The sequence below is a fragment of the Pomacea canaliculata genome, linkage group LG6 (assembly GCF_003073045.1).
Source record: "Pomacea canaliculata isolate SZHN2017 linkage group LG6, ASM307304v1, whole genome shotgun sequence".
Taxonomy (NCBI): Eukaryota; Metazoa; Mollusca; class Gastropoda; order Architaenioglossa; family Ampullariidae; genus Pomacea; species Pomacea canaliculata.
The window spans coordinates 762414-787335 of NC_037595.1; the positions used below are offsets into that span (position 1 = coordinate 762414).

A 24922-nucleotide genomic window follows, 5' to 3' on the forward strand; every position below is an offset into this window, starting at 1 on the left:
AATAGATTCAAGTTCGCAAAACCAAAGGAAAACCACAAAAAGTCCACATTCCATTTTCCCTGCTTTTATTTAAGGCTAAGTCAACCAATCTTTTTCATGCTGGTTTGTAATATGCTAGTGGTTTAAACTGACAAGTAAATGAACTATACTAATTATAGACACCCTACTATAGTAAACAACTACATGAACTACAGAGAAAACCAACTATAGGTCAGCACAGTGTCGGCTGTGGACGACACTATAACACACCCTTCACGGGAACATTGCAATTCACACTTGTTCTTGCTCCTTTTTTCAGCCGTTATCTAGTGAATGACCTTTCATTTAGGTGGTGTGTGCAACTTGCGTTTGAGGAAATTGTAACATTTAGAAAGCATTTTATGTGTAATTTTAGAAAGAACAGCACATTTTAATTATGAACCAGCACACTACATCAATCTTTTACAATGATTTACTAAAGAACTTCAAATTCAGACAACTATGAATCACTGCAGTTTTAACAACCCTAAATTACAGTTAATTTTTACAGTCCTCTAAAAAAAGTTCTTCAATGATAATTATACCATGAAGAGCATAATACAGCTTCAAGAAATTTCTGCCTCATGAAACATTTAAAGTCCTGTTCTGTTATTAAGCTTTTGATGACGTCCTTAAATTAGTCTAGCAAATGGAGAGAACAGGCATTTAGGCTGATATGGTCTTGGACAGCTTTTTCTGAGACAGGTTGATCTTGTCACCCATACTGAGTGCCATTCCCTGCAAAAGAGTGTAGGTCATGTCAGTGATATCAGTGTGAGCTAGGTAGGCACTGCTCTACTACTCTAGGCACCTTCATAATTAGGAAATGCATCATATGGTTTGGAACTTCTGACAATGCCCTCTCTAGCGTGCTGGTCATCACCCAGCACTGTCAGAACAAGTCAAAACCTACAAGACAAGGTGTGTAGACTTCAAAGATCACACCACTGAGGTGTCTTCTCAAGACTCTATAACCTACTCTCTGGATATATATATATAAAAACCCACCTGCTAGTATTTGTATGCACAATATATCTGTATTTTAACACCAAACCACCAAGTAAAGCCATATTGTGGCAAAACAGCCAGCCCTATAAACAGGTGCCACATGCAAAGAAAAAACAGGGTGACCCGTGCCCAAGATGAGATCTTGATACAGGACAACCAATCCTTACTGGCAACAGGCACTAACTGTTGCGGACCACCCCATGATACATATGGATACAGGACTAAACATCATGACACAATGTTGCATCTTCTTCAACATACCTGACTCTTGGCTCTGATACGAACATGGCCTTGCACAGCTGCATCTTTGCCCATGTGCAGAGCCTTCTCAATAGACAAGTTGGCCAGAACGTCCTCCCCAAAGATTGAGCGTGCATACATGTTGGCAGCCATGAAGCCACATTCCCCTGACAGTGCCTGTAGGACACAAACAAACCTGTGACATCATTCCTTGTAGGACACATAAAGAAATGACATCCTCACCTGTAGGACACAGACAAACGTGTGGCATCCTTGCCTGTACGACACAAACATGTGACATCCTTGCCAATAGGACACAAACAAACGTGCGACATTCTCATCATGTGCACAGAAGGCATGTCTCCTAGCACTGCCCACAAGATAAAAGAGTTAACTGTGTCACCCTCAACTCCACACCTGCATCTTCTAAGCCCGCCCCTCTATGAACTCTTCGGTCTTGCTAGGTCAATCTACCACCTCTGTGTTTCTGCTCCAGAAAAATAAATGTTGCTGCGCAGTTCTGTTACCAATGGTGGACTCTTACTGACTGCTGTGATCAACAATCCATAAATAAATGATTCTTGGTAAACTAAACTTTCAATGTGCCTTAGATGGTCAAAGAAAGCCGTCTAAGTCTCTAGTCTGAATGGACCATGCACTGTGCTGCATGAAGTGGTCACTAACAACTGACTACAAATCCCATTTCAGGCGTTATTTCCTCTACAGCCTGACTGACTGCTCACCTTTTCTGGTGTCAAGCACTTCATGTTAGTGCAGCTCATGACATGAACCAGGTACTCGCTAAGGTCTGTGATGTTGGTGTTGACTGTCACCTTATTCTCCCACTCAAACTCTGCCCACATCTGGCGGAACTCCGTGTCTGTGCAGGAAGCTGGCACAATGTAGTCCATGATGTCTATATGGATGTCGTTGAGCACCACACAGTTGCGGTCGCTAGTAGCTCCAGTGATATCATACACTGAAAACAGTCACCAACAGCTCCTATACTTGAAACAGTGTGTCATTACACAATCAAAATCACTTGTGGTTGTCTCAAAGAAAATTTGTTTTCTGATAGAATGTTTTCACAATCTTAGCAAACTACAAAATGAAAAACTACAAGTCATAGGCATGAAGTGTGATGCTGGGAAGTACTAATGATGATACAAGAACACTCTCCTTCCCTTTTAACAGGAAACATAGGAATGTTTGCCTTCCTACCTATATTTCCAAAAATGATTCCATTCTCTGTGGAGGCCACCTTGATGTTGGCTTTTATGTTGCAGAAGTCGTGAGGAGCCAACAAGAGAGGCTGTGGCTTCTCCACCAGCTTCAGGTCACCTGCAGCAAGCATGGCAACACCTGTCACAACTCATCATCCAGTGTTTTAGTAGTGGAAAGAGTTCGATAATTGTCTGTGTAACAACAACCTGTCGTCTCTAGAAACAATGCTAAACAAATTTCACACACAACTAATGTGCCAGCAAGAATGTTGTAATCTAGAAGTGACATTCAAGCTCCCTAATAAGATGTCACAAACAAGAGTGTAACTGTGACATTCAAGCTCACTAATGTTACAAATATATAAGCATCACACAGTCTGCACTCACCAAGGGTGGCCAGCTCCAAAGTAAGGTTCTGCAGGGTATCGGCTGTCTGGTTGACAATCAGCACATCCAAGACAATGTCATACTGGTTGACATTGACATAGGCTTCTGCATACACCGGGTCTGAGAAACCTGTCAGCTGGGTCACCTGATGAACCAGCACACAATGTCAGACACTAGCAGCATTTTAGCACTTTAGCACCACTCTCATGCTTTGGCAATCTTTGTAAGATTCATTACTACTCACTAAAACAATTCACTCCTGCCCTATTAAAACAATTTATCATTACCCACTATAACATTACCTGGTGCGAGTATCCTTTTTTCCCACCAGACAGTGAGAAATCTCGGTATAACCACCAAAGCACCACTTTCACTAAAGCACCACACTAATGTGGTCTATAAGCCACTTTTTCTAGAGATTTTTAGAATCTGCCATGTAAGACCTTTATTAACATTTTTTTCCATCAAGAGACTCTACTGTCCCATCTAGATTATTCCAACTTCAAACTTGTTAAATTTCCCGACAGCCAGCTTGACAAGCTTCAAAGAGCCCCCAAACCACACTGCCTGCATTGTCATATTAGTGTAGTTCTGATCATGTGATATAACTCCCATGTGGGCTGATCATGTGACATCACACCTCTGCCATTTGCACTGGTTACCTGTCTGTGATGCCAGCGATCTCCCTCTGCTAAGATTGTCTTTACAGCCTTGCTCCAGGATATCTGAGTTATTAACACCTTATCAGCCCAATCGGTAAGTTCACTTTAACAGAATAAGATCCCTTTACCAAACTAAACTCTATTTGGGTGAGAGTGAAGCTCTTCAGTCATGCAGTTGACACTCTGTGACGTGACTTATATTTCAGCATAGGAAGGCTTAGGGTTAATAACTCAGGACTGATGTAGACTATGTGCATAGTTAGGCTGGAACTTCTAACAAACAGCAGGTATTTCATGACTGACTAGTATGACACCTGACATGGCATGCTAAGTCATACCTTGCTAAGCTTGGATGATCCAACTGGGTCAGCATCCTTCTTGGAGCTCACACCAAGTGCCTGGGACAGGGTCAGCTCAAACAGATTCTGTGGGCATAAACACCGTCAGTCTTTATCTTCTCGTCCACCACTGCTGTTATCAGCAAAAGCATCACGTTCAGATAAGCTCACAAAAATAGCTACATACATCTACCTATAAATCTTCACTGCCACAGGTCCAAATACAGCTACCTTTGCTGGTAGAAGCCATGCAAGTACCAATATGCCTGCTAGCATGAGGCTCCTGATGGAACTTGTGTCAACAATCTTCTGCAGAATCACTGACATGACATTTTTCCCCCTAAGGATTCAACATCTGAGACTACATGCAAGTTTCAAATTTTAACCTTAACTGCTTAGTTGAATGTAAAGATGAAGACCCACCTCTCCAGGCCCCATGTCTGCCCGGTTGATGAGCTGGCTGAAGTTGATTGGATCATCTGCCTGCACCTTGACGACCTTCTTCTCTGCAGCCTGAAGCATGATGACACGCATGCCATGTTCAATACTTCATTACCACAGCTAAGGCAAGACGTGCAACACTTTCTTGACTGTGCATATCAACATGACTGTTATTACACACTATCATATAAACTCTTTATTATTGTAAGCATAGCAACAAAACAAAGGATGTAAAAAATTAATTAGTAAATGATATAAAGGTAGGGCTATATACTTCTGATGATCCAACAACACAAGATTTTACTTTTAGTTTCACAGTACCCCTTTCTGCATGTAGTATGTTTACTGTCTAGCATTTGTTTGATCTGTTGTTTATTTCCATTGTTCCCATCTCCTGACACACATTCTAAGCATTCTTCTCTCCTGACCACCCTCCATGACTCACCTCCTGAGCTGCCTTGTCTTCCTGTATCTTTGCAGCCAACATGATTGAGAGAGACCCACGACATGCAGTGTTAAAGATCTCATGCATCAAGTCCGAACGTTCAGCCAGAACACGGAGACAAGTTGCAATGCGATCCACATCATCATCAGTGATTGGCTGCATGGTTAAAACATAATTTTGATACAAGACCACTTGGTTTCTATTTTGTCTCATCACGTCACCAACTAAATCATGTACAGATCCAGCTGTCCATCAGTGAAAATTCTGAATCCAGACTTCATGTTTCAACTCTATGGCCAGCCATAAGTGGCATACACATGAAATAAAAATTCTATGTTAAAGACATGCTTGTTGCTGGCTAAAATTTTCAAAGCTCTGGACAAACACAGATACAATAAAATCTATTTCTTTTTTAAAAATTAATTTTTACTTCTTAAAAAAAAAAAAACAACAACTGGACTTTATTTTGACAAGACCACTGCAGAACACAACTGTACAAAGAGGTTTTCTAATTTATTTGCAAAAATGTCTATTGACAATGACAGGTACTCACCTTCTCAGACAGGCCCGACTTGCCTAAATGTATGATTGTGGCCATGATCAACATGGCTTCTGCCACAAATGCCTGCAAAGGCCAGCAAAAGTTATGAGAATAACAACATAAACTTTTCAGCTGTGAGAATAACGACATATACTTTCCAGCTGTATAAAGAGACCTGTGATAGATTCAAAATAGCTGAACCTGAGCCTCATTTTTGCCATAAGGCTGGTATCAAACCAACAGTAACAACCCATGTCTTCTCCTGTAAACTGGCAAGAAAACCCTTTTAACATCTTAAGTATCATTGCGATAACACCTGTCTTCACAACACATTTTGCAATCACAATCTCCATGATCACTGACAGAACCCCCCCAACCCTACTCCTCAAAATTTATCAGAAGGAAACATTTCTTCCTTATCCAGCATTTAAGACCTCTTTAAGCAAAGTATGTAGGTGATGAACTCACATTCTGACGCTTAACATCCTCGGTCAGGCGGATAAATTTCAGGGCCAGTTTTGTCAGGGTGGTTGCCAATGCTGCTCCAACAAAGAACTCTCCCTCCATCATGTCTTTACGCAAAGGGGGCCTAATACCATCAGCACACAACATTTACTGACATTTTGTAATTAAACTATTTGAACATTACACTTTACACAGAACCCATCTGTACATTTCACTGTCAATTCTTCATTACTGTCAATATCTGTGTTACCTATCACTCCTTGTTAAAATCTATGTGTCATACTATTATGCATATGTGACAGAACTGACCTCTCTTCCTGTTTTTTAACAGTAACAGTGCTAAATGCACTCTGTGTGGCATAGGTCCCATCAGCTGTCACCAGTCGCTGCATGCCACCACCAGTCACCATTTCTGTACAGCCAATATTTAGCAGTTTTATCAACTATAGACAACATTTTTTTATTTTATATTATCATTCTTTTGTTGCTAGAAAAATGCCTAACAATTGGAGCAGTCTATAAAAGGACACATTGTCCAGCGGAGACAAAGGCCACATCAGGGTTCTCCCATCCCCCCATGTCACTATCCTGTCACATGCATGGTGTGTACATTTAGCAAGTGGTCCATGACAGAAAGGTTGGGTGAAAAACAGGTAAAGATTCCACATTTCTGCGAGAAATTGGTGGTCAGGTAAAAAAAAAAGAAAAAACAAAAAGAAAAAAGAAAACCAGGTGAGTTTAGGTGAGCTTAGGTGCTCTACTCACCATCATCCTTGACCTCCCCAGCAGCCTTCTTGATCTCATCGTCCACAATTGGGATCTGGTAGAATAGCCCAAAAAGACATGATCAATGAAAATTGTGTCACATGAAGCACTTCACAGAAAACAATTACAGAAATGCAAATTACAATATATATATATGGGTGCAATATATATATATAGATAACTGTAATATTCAGATATGCATACATTGCTGGTGATAATATAATATGTTATCTTTCCTGAAGATGACATCTGCAATTCTATGGAGTCTTTGGATTTTCATGATGTTTTGTACATTGTCTCTATATTAAAGCTCTCAGTGTGGGATGATGCTATATTCCTGGCTTTATCATGACACATTGTATAATCGTTTTTATATATAAACATATGCATGTGTGTACATGTGTATACTGAACGATGCATAAAGCTATTTCTGGATATTATCATGTATCATTTATAATTGTAACTGACAAACTAGTAAAAGAATGATACTCCCACCTGCATCAGAAGCATAGAAAAAGAAAAAGGATGAGTAAACATCCCTTACATCTCCAAGGGCCTGGCGAATTAGAGTCATGACGTTTTGGATATCCTCTGACGTTGTGCAATACTCTCCCAGAATCCACAGGGCTGCTCGGTGAATTCTAAACAGGAGATATTCTACAATCTACACTGGATCTTCTCTACCACACATCATTCCAGGATAGGAATTTTTTTTAGCTTTTTCCAAATATGCATATGTATGTGCATAGATATATTTATCTGGTTGCTACAGAAATTGAAAGAGAATAAAAGTGTATGAAAAATGAATGTTGAAACAAAGAGACAAAGGCCTTTGATTTTCACCCCTGAAGGAAGTTTCTGCACAAACTACTATCCTAAGGAAAAGTAAAATGTCTTTATATCTCAGCTGTGGACATACATTTTTTCTTTAATTTTTTTTCCCTTTATAAAAGACATCAAAATTTGAAGGACTGAAGGTCCTAAGGTACATGACATACACCCTTAGCATTTCTTTGTTGGCCAACTCAAATTTCTGCTGAAATCTCAGCTGCATGGTAGCTGATATTCTATCCCCTTCACATGCCAGCTGTATGGTAGCCTGATATCCTATCCCTTTCAAATATGTTATTTAGCTTTGAGGTGGAGCTTACTTCATTGCCTTGATGGAGGGAAAGACATCTAGAAGTCTGCTGATGACCAGCGGCCGAAGATTGTCAAATCGCTGTACAGCTTCCCGCACAAAGACCAGCACATCTGCTGCAGCAAGTTCATTAGTGTCTCCTAGAAACTCCATAAGCTGACAGAAAAGTTTGACTTCTTTTAGAAATTCATCATAGTTTGTAGAAGAAGACTAATACAACACATTTATATATATCCTTTTCGTAGCCCCAAAGCAGGGCTCAAAATACTTTACATACAAGAATAAAAATGCACACATAAACATATCAAATAGCAATCAACAAATTACAGCACTGACAGAAATCTTGTGAACCGTTCTATGAAGAGAAAAACTATACATGTTTAGGAAGATGTCATTGTTCATGCAGTCCATGATGTTTATGACTAATATCTACAGCTCGAAGTCTATTATTTGATATGCAAGAATAGATAAATCAATATTCAGGACAGTCTTTGTTGTAGATCAGAATTGGATTCACTGCCACCATGCACACAAGAAACTTGCTGGCAACTTTCACAAATGAGAAAACTTTACCATTAAAGAAAAAAAAAAAAAAAGTTGATGGAAAAATCAAAAGCCAGAGAGGAAGAAGAAAGGCCAGAGGTAACAAAAAACAGTCGAGGATGACGAGGAGGAGGAGGAGGATCCCAGCGAGTGTCAGGCACAGGAAAATCACAACATAATGCAGACAAACTCAAAATCAACAGAGATCTGGCCAGTAAGGCAATGGGATATCACTCTCAGAGCTTTGTCTATAAAAAGGCTGTGTATCAACATGATCTCAATGATGGAGCTCAATTGCAATTTTTACCAGCTCGAAAGAAAAGCCTTGCAAAAGACAGCTAGAAAGAACTCACAACAGGAATGATGGCTGAGGCGACGTCTGGAAACTTGACACTGCACTGGTGAAGTGTGCGCACAAGCAGCTGCCGGTACTTGCCAGTGTCCTCATGTTCCACATTGTTGGTCTTCACCACCTCTTTCTTTAACACTAGCACCATCTGCAACACCATCATCAGTAAATAGTCATCAACAGCCTATAACAATGTCACAATAACTCTCCCTGCTTGAACTTGGGCAAAAGCTTATCTCTTGACTTCTGGTCTTTAAAATGAAGCAAATGTTTTGTTTTTACCATCTCCTTTTGAGATATTTCACAAAGGCCTGTCAACGACAATCTGTCTAAGCAAGCAATGCAAATTTTTATTCATGGTTAAAATAATGAAGATGCAGTATGTGTAGCAGACACACAATGTTGACATGCTCACTAGGATTCATATGAGTATCATCCATGCTTTCCTTCAAAGTTCAAAAACTTTTAGTTGCTTCTTACCTCCTCGATGGTACGAGATGTCACCAGCTCCAAGGCCAAGGTCAGAGTTTTCTTGCGCACCTCCAAATCTGGGGCTGCTAGAACCCGCAGTATGTCCATGACCAGTTCCTGTCATTATAGCCACCGTTGGCATTACTTTCTTTGCTTGTAATACTATATGTATTGTAATAAAGGTAGACCTCCGCATACAATATCAAATTCATTTTCTCATAATGACACTAAAAGAAACATTATACTAAGAATCACTAACATGGTATGTGAACTGAAACTTTCTGATGTAAAATTAGAAGACTATGAACTGCTCACTTGTAGGACTTTCTCATGTGATGGCACCTCTTTTAGCGCAATGAGACGGTCCAGTACAATCAGCTTAACATTGTTGTCACTCTCCTTGACAATCAACTCGATGTAACAGGTTGCAGCAGCCTGTAACATATAAGATCCATGTCATGTCGATGTAAACAGTAGAAGGATCCTGTAGCATACAGCATGGTAAATGCCATGTCAATGCAGCAGATTGCAGCAGCTCATGAGACACAAGATGCAGGTCAACCGCAGGGTTATCATACTATTAAGTGAATGACATAAGGTAGCTGTCTTGTCAATCAAAAACTTTATTGTGATGAGAAATGCCAGCTCCAAATAGAACCATGTCAATCTTATGTTTCAAAAGTTGTCTATAGTATTTTTTCACACCATGCATAATAGGCAGACAGACACATGCAAACAAGCAAACTTTGCCATACAGTAACAGAAACTGACAAACCTTGATGGCTGTAGGAGCACTGGATAGTGTGACCAGGGTGCCAGCGGCCTCATACCGCACTGCAGGGCTTGAAGAGTTGAGGAGATTATAGATGCAACGAATGAAGCGGGCTCGCTCCCCTGGATTTGCATGGCACACCTGCAGTTAACAAAGCAATCGTTGATGGATCAATACCGTGAACCCTTGAAGCAAATGACTTTTTATGGGACTTAACTGAGAATGTCATAAATAAACCCCTTCAACAAGTTCACATTTTAAGTCACGAGTTAGCAAACCTTAAACACTACCAATCTTGTAGATGAAATCCACAATCACTGAGTGATCACTTATGAATCCTTAAACACCTTGTGCTAACCTTGTAGATGAGCTCCACAATCACCAGCTGCAAGATGTCTCCAAATGAGGTCACTTGATCGATGCAGCTGCTCAGATAGTTCAGAGCTCGTTCCTGCAAAAGAACACCCTAGCTATACATCCCATTTAAAAAAATAACAAAAAAAAAAACAGCAACTATATGAGATTTGAGTGCTAAGAAAGGTAATGCTTTGAGGCTTGTAAAAAGGTAAATTTCCTTTAACACTCATCACATTTGGTCCTTTTGCTGATCGAGCATCACTATATTCAACAGTCCCTGAAAGTATGAAGCAGACTGAAGATGAATACAAAAGTCTAATCATAAAAATTTGGGCTTTAGCTGCCTGGGGCTCAAATGATTAATGAAACACCAATGTACACACTGTAACCCTCTCACACCTGGTCAGCATGGATAAGCATCATAAAGGCATTGCGTTTGCAGGACATGTCCTGCTCCCCCTCCAGGAAGGTGGCAATAAGCTCTGGGGCATCTGGGATCAAGAAGTCAAAATTTCTGAAATAACAACAACAACAAAAAAGTATGCAGTGCAATTCCTGACAACAGATGGATCAATGTACTTTACAAGAGTAAGGCTCATACATAAAGTAAGAGGGACACAAAATGTACTTAACACACATATGGAGACAGTCCAATATACGTCAACAAACAAATGGCGAAAAAAATACAAACGCCATTCAGTGTTACAGGTGCTTGCAGCCATGGAATGCTGCTGGGTATACAGTAAAACCTCCCCATTAGAGGCTGGCATGAAAGAATGGGTTCAACCTAGACAATGGAGGCAGGACACATAGCAATGACTCCTACACATGGTCATTCTTTGCCAGAAAATTGTACAGGGTGAGGGAACAAACCATGCCGACAGCACAAGGCATCTGTCTTACCCTACCAGTTCTTATGGTCGTGATTGAGAACAAAACTAAAGGGTGAGAAGAAACCAAATAGTTAGCTGAAGTATGGAATGCGACATATGTGTGCATTAGTGTATGCTGAAGTTATTGGATTTTCCGTTTCTTATGCATGTTTTCTTACCCCCTGAATCTTAGAATAGTCTGTATCCATCTAATGAATTCAACATCCTTTCTAATAGACCATCTGCACTTCCATTGCAATTCCTTTACGAGCACTTCTATTTATATATACACCGTCTTATACTTTGCGAAAGCACTGTAAAATCTGAGGCTGGAAGCAAAAGTAAAGACCTTGCATATATATCACTTTAAATTGGGCTCTTATGTGGTAATTGTTTTGTTTTGTACAATGAATCAAAAAAGATAAAGAGAGGGAGAAGGAGCAACAACAACACAAATACAGTTTGAAACTCTAAGTGGTTTCATTTATTATTGCTTTTCTTCGTGTTATTGTTTTTGGTCTCCTTTTTCATTCTGTTTACTATTTCAAACATCTTCCCCCTTTGCTCATGAATTATGAAATGTTACAAGAAATTGAATGTTTCTCTTTAGCATGTGTGAAGTTCAGACATGCAATCAAAATCAGTGACTGTAAACACTGTCACACACTTTACAATTTACATTGATGTATGATAAAGTAAAGCCATGAGTATGACAATGGAAAGACACAAAAAACATTTCTACTTACCTAAAGATCAAGATCACAGGCTAATAAACAAACATAATTTATAAGTAAATATGATAAAAAGTACGCTATGATATTTGAATGAGTCCTGTTGTCTTAAAGTGGAATAAAAGACATGTCTATCTATAGACCTAGACCTTTCCCACAAACAACCAATCACATGCGCGCATCCAGACGCTACGCCACCAACCAATCAGCGGTCGTCATGCACATCAAACACGGCTTAGGCGGTAAATCAACGTCGACAGTTTTATCTTAAACGATTAATGACAATTTTGACTGAAGACCATTTCATCTGATCATTCTGATGTAAAAGTCGATTTCTCTTAAACCAAAAAAGTTGCAAGGCGATAAAATACCATTTCATGTGATCTCTCAGATCTACAAGTCGATTTCTATTCAAACAGAAGGCGATAAAAGAGTTGAGAAGCGCCTTGCAAATGGTCGACGTCGACATGACTGACATGCCTGATGTCGACATGACTGACTTGCCTGACGTCGACTTGACTGACTTGCCTGACCTCGACTTGACTGACATGCCTGACGTCGGCGTCTCCAGTGCCGGACATAGTCCTAACAAGCTTGGCATTGACATGAGAGGAGATACAACATATCCTACGAGCTCCGAGGCAAAGTCTCACGACTTTTTAGATTCTTCGTCAGATTTCAGCTTGACCAGCGTTTCAACCTTGGACGTCCGTGATTTTGAAGGACACAGCCCACCCGACCTCGAAGCTGAACCTGAAAATGACGAATTTTTTCTTCCGCAAACGTCAGCTAACGACGGGACAGCACTTGGGGGGCAACATAACCTCGAGTTCAGCAAGTATCAGCCTGACACTTGGCCTTCAGACACCGAACTTTCGGACGATGTCGGTGAGCGGTACTTGTCCGAGTCGAAATCCCGACCGCATGCTCTGTATATGCTGGATATGTCTGCGGCGAGCATTGCTGAGAAGATAGCCATGCAGAGACACTTGATTGTCAGCTCCAGTGGAAACTATACCGAGTTCGCCAGTCCTTGTAGAGAGAGAGGTGCCAGTTCACGGAGAAAGGTCAGTTTACACGTAACGCTTGGTGTAGGCCTAGTGTCTTTTCTCACACGATGGGCAGTAATCGAGAATAGTCAAGCATTTCGATACCACTTTTTAAATATTATATATATAGTATGTGTGTGTTTGCAAGCACATGAGGGCATGCATTTGCTTCTGTTTTCACCTACCTGGAATAAATGCTTAATGAAAAATCTTTCATTTCTTTAATCAAAATTACTTAAAAACTAAAGTAACTGTTCTGGCTTCTGACAGTGTCCCCTTGTTGCACAGGATATCATGTAATCCCCAAACTTAATGGTGGAAGTGTTGGTCAGAGACTCATGCAAAAGCCTAGAGAAACAAGTTTTTTTTTTTAAAGTGTAGAACAAAACATGACCAAGCCTACTCTCACTTAATAATAATAAATTTAACTTATATGGCACAATATACTGGCTCATGGCACTTTACAAACACACACACACACGGATGCATGCAACATATGCAAACATGTCTCTAGAATGCCATATGGGAGAAATACATGTAGCGAGAAGTTGCTCCCAGCTTGCACAATTCTTTGAAAAACATTTGTGGTAAATAAAACTGTGTATACAGAATGACTACTGTTTTCTCAAGAAATGTCTTTTCATTTATGTTATGGTCTGTCTACTTTCTAACTACAGTCAAGCTGCCTGCCATTAAAGAAGCTCCACAGGTTTGGACAAGAAACTTGTCTCTTTTTTCGTCGCAGACTTCTACAGCGAAGAGAGACAACATTACAAAAATGTGAACTTACTCTGACTTCAGTTCCAGAGGAAATGGATAATCTGGTCCTACTATTCACTAAACACACAGATTTTATGGTCACAGAAGCTGTTTCAATCTACTTTCCTTCTTTTTTTGAAAACAAGGTTGAGTATTAGCACCCTTGTCTCTATGCTTTGTTGGTAATTAAGTGGATTGAGAAGACAAGCATGTTTAAACATCATCTTTCAGAGTAAATATATAGAAGCATATACCAGTGCAAATATTTTTCTGCATCTCACTTGCTTAAACAACTTACATAAACATATAACTGTTATTTAAAAGAACAAATTTAAACATTTTGGAAGTCAGGATGTCAAAACTATTGTCCCACAGGTGATGGTTCCACAATGCCTACTGCCTAGCAACTCTCAAGAGACTGTGGACATAGTAGTTTGCTGTTTGACTCATGTCACACAAGGTCATCTACAAGGCTTCAGCAAGATTTGTGCCAGTGCCAAGTGCTGTCTGCAGACAGGTAGGATGTGAATTGTGCATGTATTGTTACAGCTTGCAACTCTTGTCAGAACTGAGAATTAATGCAGGGTGATTTATGTATCAAGATGGGTTTTGAGTAAAACCATTGGCTACTTTAAAAGAGTGGTGTTGGTTGTGCTGAAAATGACAGTCCCCTTGGAATCAGGATGGACTGTTAAGGTAAGACCTGTCTTTGTCACTAAACTTGTCAGCTGTCTCATCTATATATGGGGTGAAAACTGGTGTGGAATGCTGAATTTTGAAACTGGTAGTAATTTATGTCAAAACAATTAGTTGAAAAACAGGTGGGAAAAAAAAAGTAAGGTGGTATGTAAAATAAGAGAGTGTGTGCACAGATGCTTTTATTTAGAAGTGTATGTGTAGAAAAGTAAGGGGGTAAGCATTCAAATTTCTGTGGTAACCTGTCCACATAATATTAATGGACCAATGTTCAGTACCTTACACATTTTTTTCTTAAATCTCAAGTTGTGGCACTGTAGACATATGCTGTGCTTGTTTTATACTTGAGAGCTGTTGTTTGTACCATTCGGCTGCTCTGCTGTTGAAAACTCAGCCAGCAGCCTTGCTACTCTGGAGCTTGCTAATTATGGTATACCTCTGCTGTTGGACACACTGATAATTGAAAAGATTGTGATTATGCTAATTTCAGTATATTCCTAGAAATGAAATATAACAGGATACTAGGTATCCATTAAAAAAGTGAATTATCTTGCACCTGTAGCTGGTTAAAAAGTTGAGAATTTTGTCATTTCTAACCGATCACATCCCTTTCAGGCGAAATATGTACTCACATTACTACAAAATATAGAAAAATATATACAAAAAAACAAAAAAACAAAAAATTCATCACAGCTTGCAATTAGCTATTTATACCTTTAAGTAATTGCCATGATTTGTTGCTGGCACAGTGTTAACAACCAACCAACCAACTTAAGGTAACTTAAGGCTTACCAAAAGCAGTTTTGAAAAATGCGTTAATGAAGTAGGAACAGAACGAACACTTGGTACACAGATTATCAAGAATGAAGGAAATCAAAGCATATTTGGTAATGATGGTCAAAATATTCAGGAAACGTGCAACATTAACCTGCATGGACATGTCTTGCTCACTTAACAAAAGAATAATCCTTTGAAAAAGAATAAAATCGTTTAGAATACTTTTATGTGCGGGAAGTAATTTGTAAAGAAATATTGCTTTTAACCCATTTATGCTGAAGGCTGAAACTTTTGAATTTTTGCATGAAATTCATAAATGTGACCTACAGATGTTCAAGGAACAAGAATGTAAAGAGAAAAATATACATTTTGTTCCAATAAATGGAACTTGAGGCATAAATGATTTTCTATTTATGCAAGATGCATATCAGTATTTTACTTATTTCCCATATTACTGTGATCATATTTTTCTGAGATATTTCCATCAGCTTTTGTCATCAATCAGTTAATCTTTCATATTCTGGTGATACCAGTGATGTAGTCTGGTATGATTACATACATTAATTTTAATGCCTGTTTTGCTGGTATCAAATAATCAAGTGGTGATATTTTGATATTGCAGAAAACAAAGTCCATCTTGCTTTTTCTGTAGACCTAGCACCTCACCAACCACAGTGTGCTTTGCTGTCTCAGAGAAATACTTTGGTGAGTGAACTGATATACTGGACACTACTGGACACAAAGTACTAGATTGTGGATCTATATGTGTCAGCAACAGTGTGAAACCCCCTGCTCTCGTGTACTGCACTGCTGTTATGTTGACACAACATAACACCTGTACTGGATGCATTTGTTGTGTGCAGCATAACTGCTTTTCATCTACTGAGATACATGTCCTACAAATCCTTGTGTCTACCTCACCACTCAGGTTTGCGACAGTTAAGTTTTTTTTGGCCCACACAATACAATCGGTTCATGGGTTTATAACTATTATTCCAACAACAGCAAAAATACATCAACACTTTAATGAACCAAATCCCAGGAAAGGCTAATCAAAACTTCATCAGAACAATCCCTCTTGAACACAAACTCGTATATCCATCTAGTCTTGCAATGACACTTTCTGCACAAAGTATTCTTGACATCACTATAATTATCTCCCTTTTCATCACAATGTTATTAAAAGTTTTGTCCAATCCTCTCAAGTATTTAAAAACATTACTTCCAGGCAAAGAAATGATGAAGATACCTCATGCAACTCAAATAATATCCAACAGAATAACACTTTTCTACAAATATACGAGTCTTTTCCTCTCGGTGGGCGCAAATACTTCTATCTGGGCTGAATATGCCAGCTCATTGATTCTTTCACGAGTATATGAAAAACCAAACAATTTTCACAAAAACTCTGAATACCCCTTGCATTTTTTTAACAAGGGGAAACTTGATCCAAAGCTAAATACTACTTAACTCTGACCCAATCTCCAGCCCAATGCCAGGCCGAGGTAAGGCTTTGACCTGATGCTGCAGTTCTACATGGTGTGATTAGAAAATTGCAACATTAACAAAATATTTAAGTTCCATTATAAACTAGCTTCTTTTACTTTCAGCTTTCCTGCAGAGTTCTGGTCAGCCACCTTCCATCCTCACAATACCATTTTGAGTCTAAGCCTCATCCAGTCAGCACCCACTTTATAGAAATGATGCTTTTACAAACTGCTGCACCATTCCAAGAACATTTTAAGATGGTATCTTCCACCTGTGACAGTCCAGCCTCATTTTGCATAGACCTACAGCCTAGGAGTTACTATGCTGTTTGCATGTATCGCCTAACTACAGCTTTGGTTTCTGGAGTCTTCAATGTACCCTGTGCTGCCTCGCCCATCCACTTGAAAACATGTAGGTCTCCTGTTGTCTTATTAGCAGATACTGCACACCCCTTAAAACTGCTGTTAAAATTGATTTAGTTTCTAGCACGTTATCACTTAATCCTCACTTTAGAAATTACATCACTTGGCATACATAATTTATGTTATCAATTGTCGAAGATTTACATTATGCAGTTTTAAAAAATTGATATTTTTTATTTGCTGCATAGTCAAATAATACTTTTTCCAGATGCTGATAAACATTCTACCAAAAACATGCTTGAGCGGACTGAGGCCATGATAAGTGGAGGTGAAGCAACTCTTTTGCCACACCTATTTTTGTCCAAACCACAGGTATCTGACTTGGAATACTTTCTGAATGCATGTACTTTCAGCAAGCCAGAGATTGCCCACAACATAAGGGCAACCTATAGAAAAAAACATATCTATCTTGCAAAGAACAGTCACCTTGATGGCCTGCGCTTTGCAGCATGGGATGGCCTGCCAGATACAAAGGATCAGTACACTTTGAGTGAACCAAGTGAACAAGTGCATGTGCCAGCACTGACCATATTTAATGTGGACACTCGCCTGTATTTTGCAGATTTGTGGTCTTTCTATGAGAAACATTATGTCACCCTTGTACTTACAACCCCTGGCTCTAAGACCCACAAGATCTGCAAGAAACTCTTTTGTAAGTTAGATCCCTACAGTAATTTGTTCTTCTTTCGCAAGCGCTCACTTTGTCCTGAACCCAGCGTGGAAGTGTATACTTCAAGCACTGTCAATGTAGAGATCTTCTACTCTGATTCATCAGACATCACAGAGATGCTTCTACATGTCCCAGACCAGGTATATGTTTCAAAGCTTCAAGTTTAAATATAAAACAAATACTATATTGCATGCCACAGGATCATGGGATGATTAGTCTTAAACTCTCACAAAAAGTCTCCTGGGTTCAGTGAAGTGGTCACAAAATGACCAAGCAGTTGGTACACGAGATAATTAGAAGATGGCGTCTCTAAACCTTGCACCTGCATACTGGCTCCTTATGTTTCATGCTCACTGAATATGATTCAAGAAACATGGGCACACAGCTGCAATACCAGATTCCCGAACAGCCTTAAAAAAAATTGAGATATCTGTCCACCCAGCACCTTATGGCTTATTCTTTGGCATTTACTGGACCTATACTCTTGAAATATTTCTATTATTACACAATCAGCCATAAGTCAACATTAACTTCCGATGGCCATTACTTAAAAATTCTCTTTCATGGCTTGTAGATAATGGTGCTATGCCATCAACTGTGTGACTTTCTTGATATTTAGTTTGTTATAATCCTTAAGATTTTACTTGTTTGATGTTCAGTTTATTATAGTCCTTAAGATTATTAGGATGCTGCCACACACATGCCGACTAATTTATGGTTAATTTATAGTGATGCTGCTTTCCATCATGTCCACTCTATTAATTGCTTATTCTTTGATTGACACATTTTATTTTTCCATAACAAGTAATGCTCACAAAAACAAGTAAAAAATCATTTATTTGCTCTATAAAGAACTCTTGTCGGGGAGATGTGATGCAATACCAAATGAAAATTACTCATTTATAGCATGAAAAATGGGTCAGAAATCAAATCAAATAAATTGCAATGGACTGCGTGTTAATGTTTCATAAATATCATGCAGTTTATACTGTGGAAGTTGCCAATAAAAATTGTGTGCAAACTGGTAAGAGATGTGTTGTAGGAGATAATCAAGTATTTAAATATTTGTCAAAAGGGAGTGCATGGGAAAGAGAAAGTGTTGGGGTGTTGCTAAAGAAGCCAAAAAAAAAGGGGGGGGGGGGGATTAAGCTGAAAGTTCTAGCAATGTATTAATGATACCCATAATAGCCCACGTGTAACTGAAAGAACTAAGCTGTAGACAGTGTAAATGTTGTCTTTGTGATACCCCAATGCCCATATGTGGGTGAAAGTACTAACCTGTAAATTGTGTAAATGGCCAGAACAGCATTGCGTCGTACGTAAGAGTGGCGATGTTCCAGACACTGGCGGATAGATGGCATCAGAGGCTCCAGCAGCTCTGGTTCCTTTAACTTGCACAAGAACCGCAGTGTGGAACCACGGATAAATTCATTAGGGTGCTGCAAATCCTGTCAACAAATAGATTTTCCTGAAGTGCAACAACTCACTGCCACTACTTTACTGCAAACAACAGATTGGGTACACAGCTGAGTACTACATGATACAAATGAATGCTGACGACAAAGATTCTAAACATCAGTCACGCCCTTCACCCCAAGCACCCTGTTCAGATTAGAAAAGCATCCTACCTTACGATAAGCATCACAGACCAGGATCATTTCCTGCATGAGCTTGCCATCAGGGTGGTACTTGGGGACCACCTCCCAAAACACCAATAGTAACTTCTTGATGGTGTGGTCTTGCAAAGGCATTACAAAACGGATGATGGTCATCAACAAAGATGGCATCTTTTCTCCATTTAAAATCATTTGGATGACCTTCTTCAAAGCATCTACCTTGGTTTTTATGTCGGCTTTCTCTGCATGAAATTAGCAATCACATCAACAAACACATATGTATGGATATATCCATATACATATATAGAGTATACACTTTACTAAATGTACATTAACTGAATGTCAACACAGTTTAAGGAGAAAAAGGTCTTGGGTTACCCAGTTATTGGATGTCACGAAAGACTTCAATGCTAAATATCATAATTTAAATACAGTATCCTTAGGTTTTAGAAAGGCATTCTAATACAGTGGTACCTCGACATACGAGTGCCCTGACATACGAGTGTTTTGAGATACGAGCCGCCGAGCCAGCGATATTTTGCTTCGAGATAAGAGCAAGATTTGAGATACGAAGAATCGCACACTACACCGCTGCGCACGACCCCAACATGCGGGGCGGATGTTGGGGTCGTGTGCAGTGTCTAACAGTTTCTCCCACCTCAGACTAGACCTCAGTCTGTGTGCTTGTTTCCCTCGTTTTCGAAGCATTTTTGATAAGTTGGGTTCGCGTTTTTTCGCTTTTTGTATATTTACAAAACATTATCCCATTTACTTTTGTAACCATGGGTCCGAAGAAGAAGATGATGTCTATTGAATTAAAGCGCGAAATCGTAGGAAAACGTGAGCAAGGTGTGAGAGTAATTGACTTGGCGAGGATGTACGGGTGTAGCACATCAATGATATGTTCTGAGCTTAAACAGGAGTTGATAAAGGGTACAACGCCAGCTAGGGGCGTTACAATAATTTATAAGCTCCGGACTTCTCTCCATGAAAAGATGGAGAAACTATTGACTGTGTGGGTGACAGAGAAGCGCAGCTTCAAGGAGGAACCTTAACACAAAGCATCATGTGTGAGAAGGCACGAGCGATTTACGGTGATTTGCTGAAGCAGATCCCACACACTTCCACAAACGTAGAATTTAATATGTTTTTATAGAATATGTATTTGTTATTCATAAATAAATGTTTCTTCTTGTAAATACACTTTTTCTTATTCAAAAACACTTAACAAAAACAACTGAGGTGGTGTTTTGGGAGCTGGAACGGATTAATGGCATTTCAATGAATTTCAATGGGGAAAATTGCTTTGAGATATGAGCAATTTGACATACGAGCAAGGTTACGGAACGAATTAAACTCGTATGTCGAGGTACCACTGTATACAGTACCACATGATAGCAGCATATCGAATTTGGGGACATTTTCCTATATGGATTCTCAATTTTTTTAACAGATGGAAACTGATATATAAAATAAAACAGGTGTGTTAAGAATAATCTTTCTGGGCAGTATTCTTGGCCCAATCTTATTTATAACCATAAATTCACTCCACAAAATACCACCATAGAAACATAAATCTGCTCCATACATAAATACAAAAACTCTTCCATGGCTGCAAGTGTAAAGTTGTCAGCTAGCAACAACTTTTTGGTACTATAGCACCCCCACCTGAAATGTACACACACATATACCGAGAGATATACTGTGAAGATCTTTTAACATTAAAATACAAAAAAAAAAGAATCTCAGCATAAGCATCATAAATCCCTGAAAACCTGTATAATGAGACAGGAAATCATGTGACTCACCCAGATCCTGCCTTAGCTGTAGTTCTGTAGGAGGTTCGGCATCTGAAGAGACGTTAATGAGCGTATAGCATGGCTGATCCACTAGTGACGACATCTTGTCCTATAACAGTATAAGCCATACATCAAATATATATGGATGAACACTCAGCACAGCAGCAGCATATAGCTATGATCACAGATAAGGTAATGTAAAAGTAAAGATTAGCATTAACCACCACCACTGAAAACAAATTAAGATTGCTGTATCAATGGCATCTTTCAAAACATCATATATCATAACCATTCATATTTTTAATTATAAAAAAGACCTACAACAGTGTTTGCTTAGTAGATATTCTTTTATTATTTGCTGAAGGAAGCATGGATATTAAATTATTAATAAATAAATACCAGACTCAGAAACTTAGTTTTCACCTGTTAAGATCAGAACTAAAAATAAAACTACTTTCAAATAAAAATAGTAAAAGTTAAGCAAACTGCACACATGCCAAAAGTCTTTCCTCACATTTTGAACCAAATGCTTGTATGCATACATTTATGCAAGCACACTTGCACAAACTCACACCTTCACGCTCAATCATAAAATGAAAATTAGCAGGACAGAAAAACAAATTTATTTTCTCTCTTACCGATGACATGCTCAGGGTTCCCAGGGATCAGGGATGGTGCCAAAAAAGGACCTTAAAAGGACTTTTCATGCATTCGTAAGGACCTAAGTGACAGTCATCAATGCTTAAGTTTTTCTCTTGTGTGGTCGGAAAGATGTATAATTTATGAATCTGTGGTCTTCTCTATGTTCTCAAATACATGTATTTCTAGTAATAAATAATCAAAGAGTTAATTTTGATGCCTGTCTGCCATATTTAGATAAGATAACTTAAAAAGTCTCCTTAGCGCGCTGATAACATACACCGTTAATGTTCCAAGTTTTCTAGAAATCTAAGTAATAATAATTGCAAAACCTGAAAGCCATTCTTTGGTGTAATACAAAAGTCAGTTCATGTCTCTCTCTCGCACACACACTCTAACGGGAAGAGAGAGAGAAATAGAGGTATGCACAGTATTACTAGAAGATCAAAGTTCAAGAAAGAGTAAGTTTCTAAAGACCTTTTGAAAAAAGAGTGTTTTTTGCGAATACGGAAGGGCAGCTAGTGTTGTACAAATGTGTAGACCAAACATGCGGCGAAAAATCGTCGGTATTTTGCGCCAAAGTCGACTCCGGAAATAAATTTGTGGTAATATTTTATCGATAAAAGGACTTAAAAGGGTCACAGAGAAAATGTAAGGACCTGTGTGAGAATTTGAAAGGACCGCATGGCAAATAAAAGGACTTAAAAGGCCTTTCGGCGAAAATTCAATATAAAAGGACTTAAAAGGACCTTGCAAGGACCTGGGAACCCTGCATGCTGTTGGTTTTTCTGTTGAATATTTATATACTATAGTCTTTGAATATGAGAAAATATATAAACTGAGAAAAGTGAAAGTAACCATTATATATACCGGGAGTCACTCATTATTCAAGCTCATGTATAGTTAGTAATCAACGCCCCTGTCCGCAAAATTTGAAAGACAATGATTCCATGAAAAAAAAGTGTGATTTATATTTTTTCCTCTAATCGAATTATTTTTTTTCTTAATTTTCACTACATACAATTAAAGTTGATTATGTGTCACCAATCTTCATTATGACTTCCTCACATTACTAGTCACTGCTGCGAGACGTGGTAAGATGAACACGCTAAACATAAAACAAAGGTCGGACTTAAACCGCGTTCACCATTACTTCATCAAGAACGTAGATATCTCTTAAAGCTTACTAATGGCATTTATGAGAAAAATGAAACACAACTATAATAATACGTACGAATGAATAGCTTATATCTCTTTGACAATCTAGCGGCTGGTTGTCTGCTGGCAGACGTGGCCACACTTCCGGCCTGCGCCCTGGTCTCCTCTCAGAGTAGCGTCCCCTAGCCTAGATGTGTTACTTACAGACGTCACACACCTTTACACACGTGCACGTATATATGGGGATATATATAAACAGGTATGTGTATGTGGTGGTGGGGGGGGGGGGCGGTTGTTACACATACAGTGTATATATATGTCAGTCGTCCCATGACCACCACCTGTCGTTGAGGGAATGACAAGGATAGACTAGCAGCTGACAGGCCGCCATCTTGTCTATTGTGGGCGATAGTCAGCAGGTCCTGTACACGACGACCTCCAGTCTTTGACCTTCATAAGTTCTTCCTCTCACCACCGCGCTATCCACTACCCTCCAGGGTAACTTGAAGGACTTCGACATGGTATCGCGCGGGGTCAATTGACTAAAGACCAGCTTACATCGCTTGACTGTTGAGAGTAGAGGTTCCAGGTGTCCTACGAGTGTGGCCATCTCGTTTCCTACAAAGCCGTTGGTTCTATTTTCTTTGTATGAGATCCAGAGCAGCCTCCTCAGACACTTGTTCTCGAATGTCGATATTCCGGTACTTCCGGTAATCCACCACTACGAGTTGCCGAGGGACACGTTCCCCTATGGCAGGGGTGGGCAATTAATTTTCCCAAGGGGCCGCATGAGAAATTGGGATGGTTTGAGAGGGCCGGACTAATATAGTTAACTCAGTTTTACCCAATACTGTATATATCGTATATATACTGGCGGGCGGGCCGGTCAGAGACAGGAGGCGGGCCGGCCTTTGCCCAGGTCTGCCCTATGGCCTATGGCAGCGGTTCTCAACCTTTTACTAGTGACGCCCCCCTGACGAACAAAGGTACGTCCGCGCGCCCCACTTAACCACACAATGTAAGCTAATTTCACTAATACCAGTATAAGAAACTATTAAAAAATGACCACCTTTGCGCCCCCCCCCCTTGTAAGCACGTCGCGACCCCCCATGGGGGCGCGCCCCACAGGTTGAGAACCGCTGGCCTATGGGGATGATGTCGTCACGTCGTTACTCAGCGGCGCCGGTTGTTGCTGCTGCCCAGGTGCTGCCACTTGGGAAGACGATTCTAAGTCTTCCGTGTTCCCGCCTGTGAGTGTAGCGGATACATAGACGGCCAATAGTTGAAACAGTCGTTATTCTACTGCCGATACGGGTTACGTCCATTGTAGGGATGCAAACACTCGGGTTTCGTTGGAAGTGAAGGTCCGTAGGCCGGGTTTTCTCTTAGCTCTACCACCCCCCACCCCACTACGTGTAACTCTTGCAATTCTCATGACTTAATGAGTACTCTAAAGGCACATAACTCTCTCTTACACAAAAATCCATTATTTACAGTCTCACATTCCTAATTAAACGTTACACTCCTCTTGCACCTGCAGTTACCATAGTACATTAGTGTTGATAACAAGAATAACATGTCAAAACCCTGGCTAACACAGTCACGGGTAATAACCCCTGTCGGGCTCTTTCCTCCTTCTCACTTCCTGAGCTTACATCTGGTTTTCCACGTCACTTAATCACCTCTCTAGTTACATATATCATAAGGAATATAACACTGTTGATTCTTAAGGAAAAAATGAAACTTTACAAACAGCTTTCTACAGACTAAGATAGTATAGAGCAGAAAAGCTTTAGACATTCTTAAATATGGAAAACGTCCAGCTGAAAAACTTTCTGAGATATTCAATGCTAATTTTTAATTATGGCAAGATACCTCTCCACTAAAAAATGGCATAAGAAAGATATTTAGATATATTTAAAATGACCTATTACAAGTCCATGGGGCTTTGAGCGACTTCCTCTCACGATCGTGTTTCTTCGCCTAGAGATCTCGCCGACTCCTACATTTATCTCCCTTGTGCTACACTGGACTTGAGCTTTGCTCGCAGGCGACACACACAAAACAAACTTGGGAACAA

General features: G+C 39.6%; 2 protein-coding genes across 3 annotated transcripts in view; one reads left to right on the forward strand and one right to left on the reverse strand.

Annotated features, from left to right (window-relative positions):
- Nucleotides 1-48: 48 nt before the first annotated feature.
- On the reverse strand, nt 49-23046 carry LOC112566578 (coatomer subunit beta-like). Its single transcript, XM_025242809.1, has 24 exons — nt 22919-23046; nt 21055-21154; nt 19259-19488; nt 18909-19078; nt 10566-10680; nt 10168-10260; nt 9813-9950; nt 9353-9472; nt 9047-9154; nt 8571-8714; nt 7685-7830; nt 7078-7174; nt 6534-6588; nt 6078-6180; nt 5772-5892; nt 5316-5387; nt 4763-4918; nt 4300-4389; nt 3877-3963; nt 2877-3021; nt 2488-2607; nt 2010-2245; nt 1288-1443; nt 49-756 (listed from the first exon to the last, which is right to left on the reverse strand). Exons 2-24 carry the CDS (start codon nt 21146-21148, stop codon nt 685-687), a joined length of 2868 nt encoding a protein of 955 aa, XP_025098594.1. The 5' UTR covers nt 21149-21154; nt 22919-23046; the 3' UTR covers nt 49-684.
- The window catches only part of LOC112566580, a 29144-nt gene continuing 14912 nt past the window's right edge, over nt 10691-24922 (forward strand). Inside the window, exons 1-6 of one of the 2 annotated variants that reach the window (XM_025242811.1) lie at nt 10691-12836; nt 13496-13723; nt 13953-14094; nt 15673-15755; nt 16661-16949; nt 17169-18898. In XM_025242811.1, the coding sequence (XP_025098596.1) occupies nt 12222-12836; nt 13496-13723; nt 13953-14094; nt 15673-15755; nt 16661-16949; nt 17169-17797 (1986 nt within the window). In that variant the 5' untranslated portion in view covers nt 10691-12221 and the 3' untranslated portion in view covers nt 17798-18898. Of the gene's footprint in view, nt 12837-13495; nt 13724-13952; nt 14095-15672; nt 15756-16660; nt 16950-17168; nt 18899-24922 lie in introns of those variants that run through there. The other variant, XM_025242812.1, reaches the window with a different exon arrangement.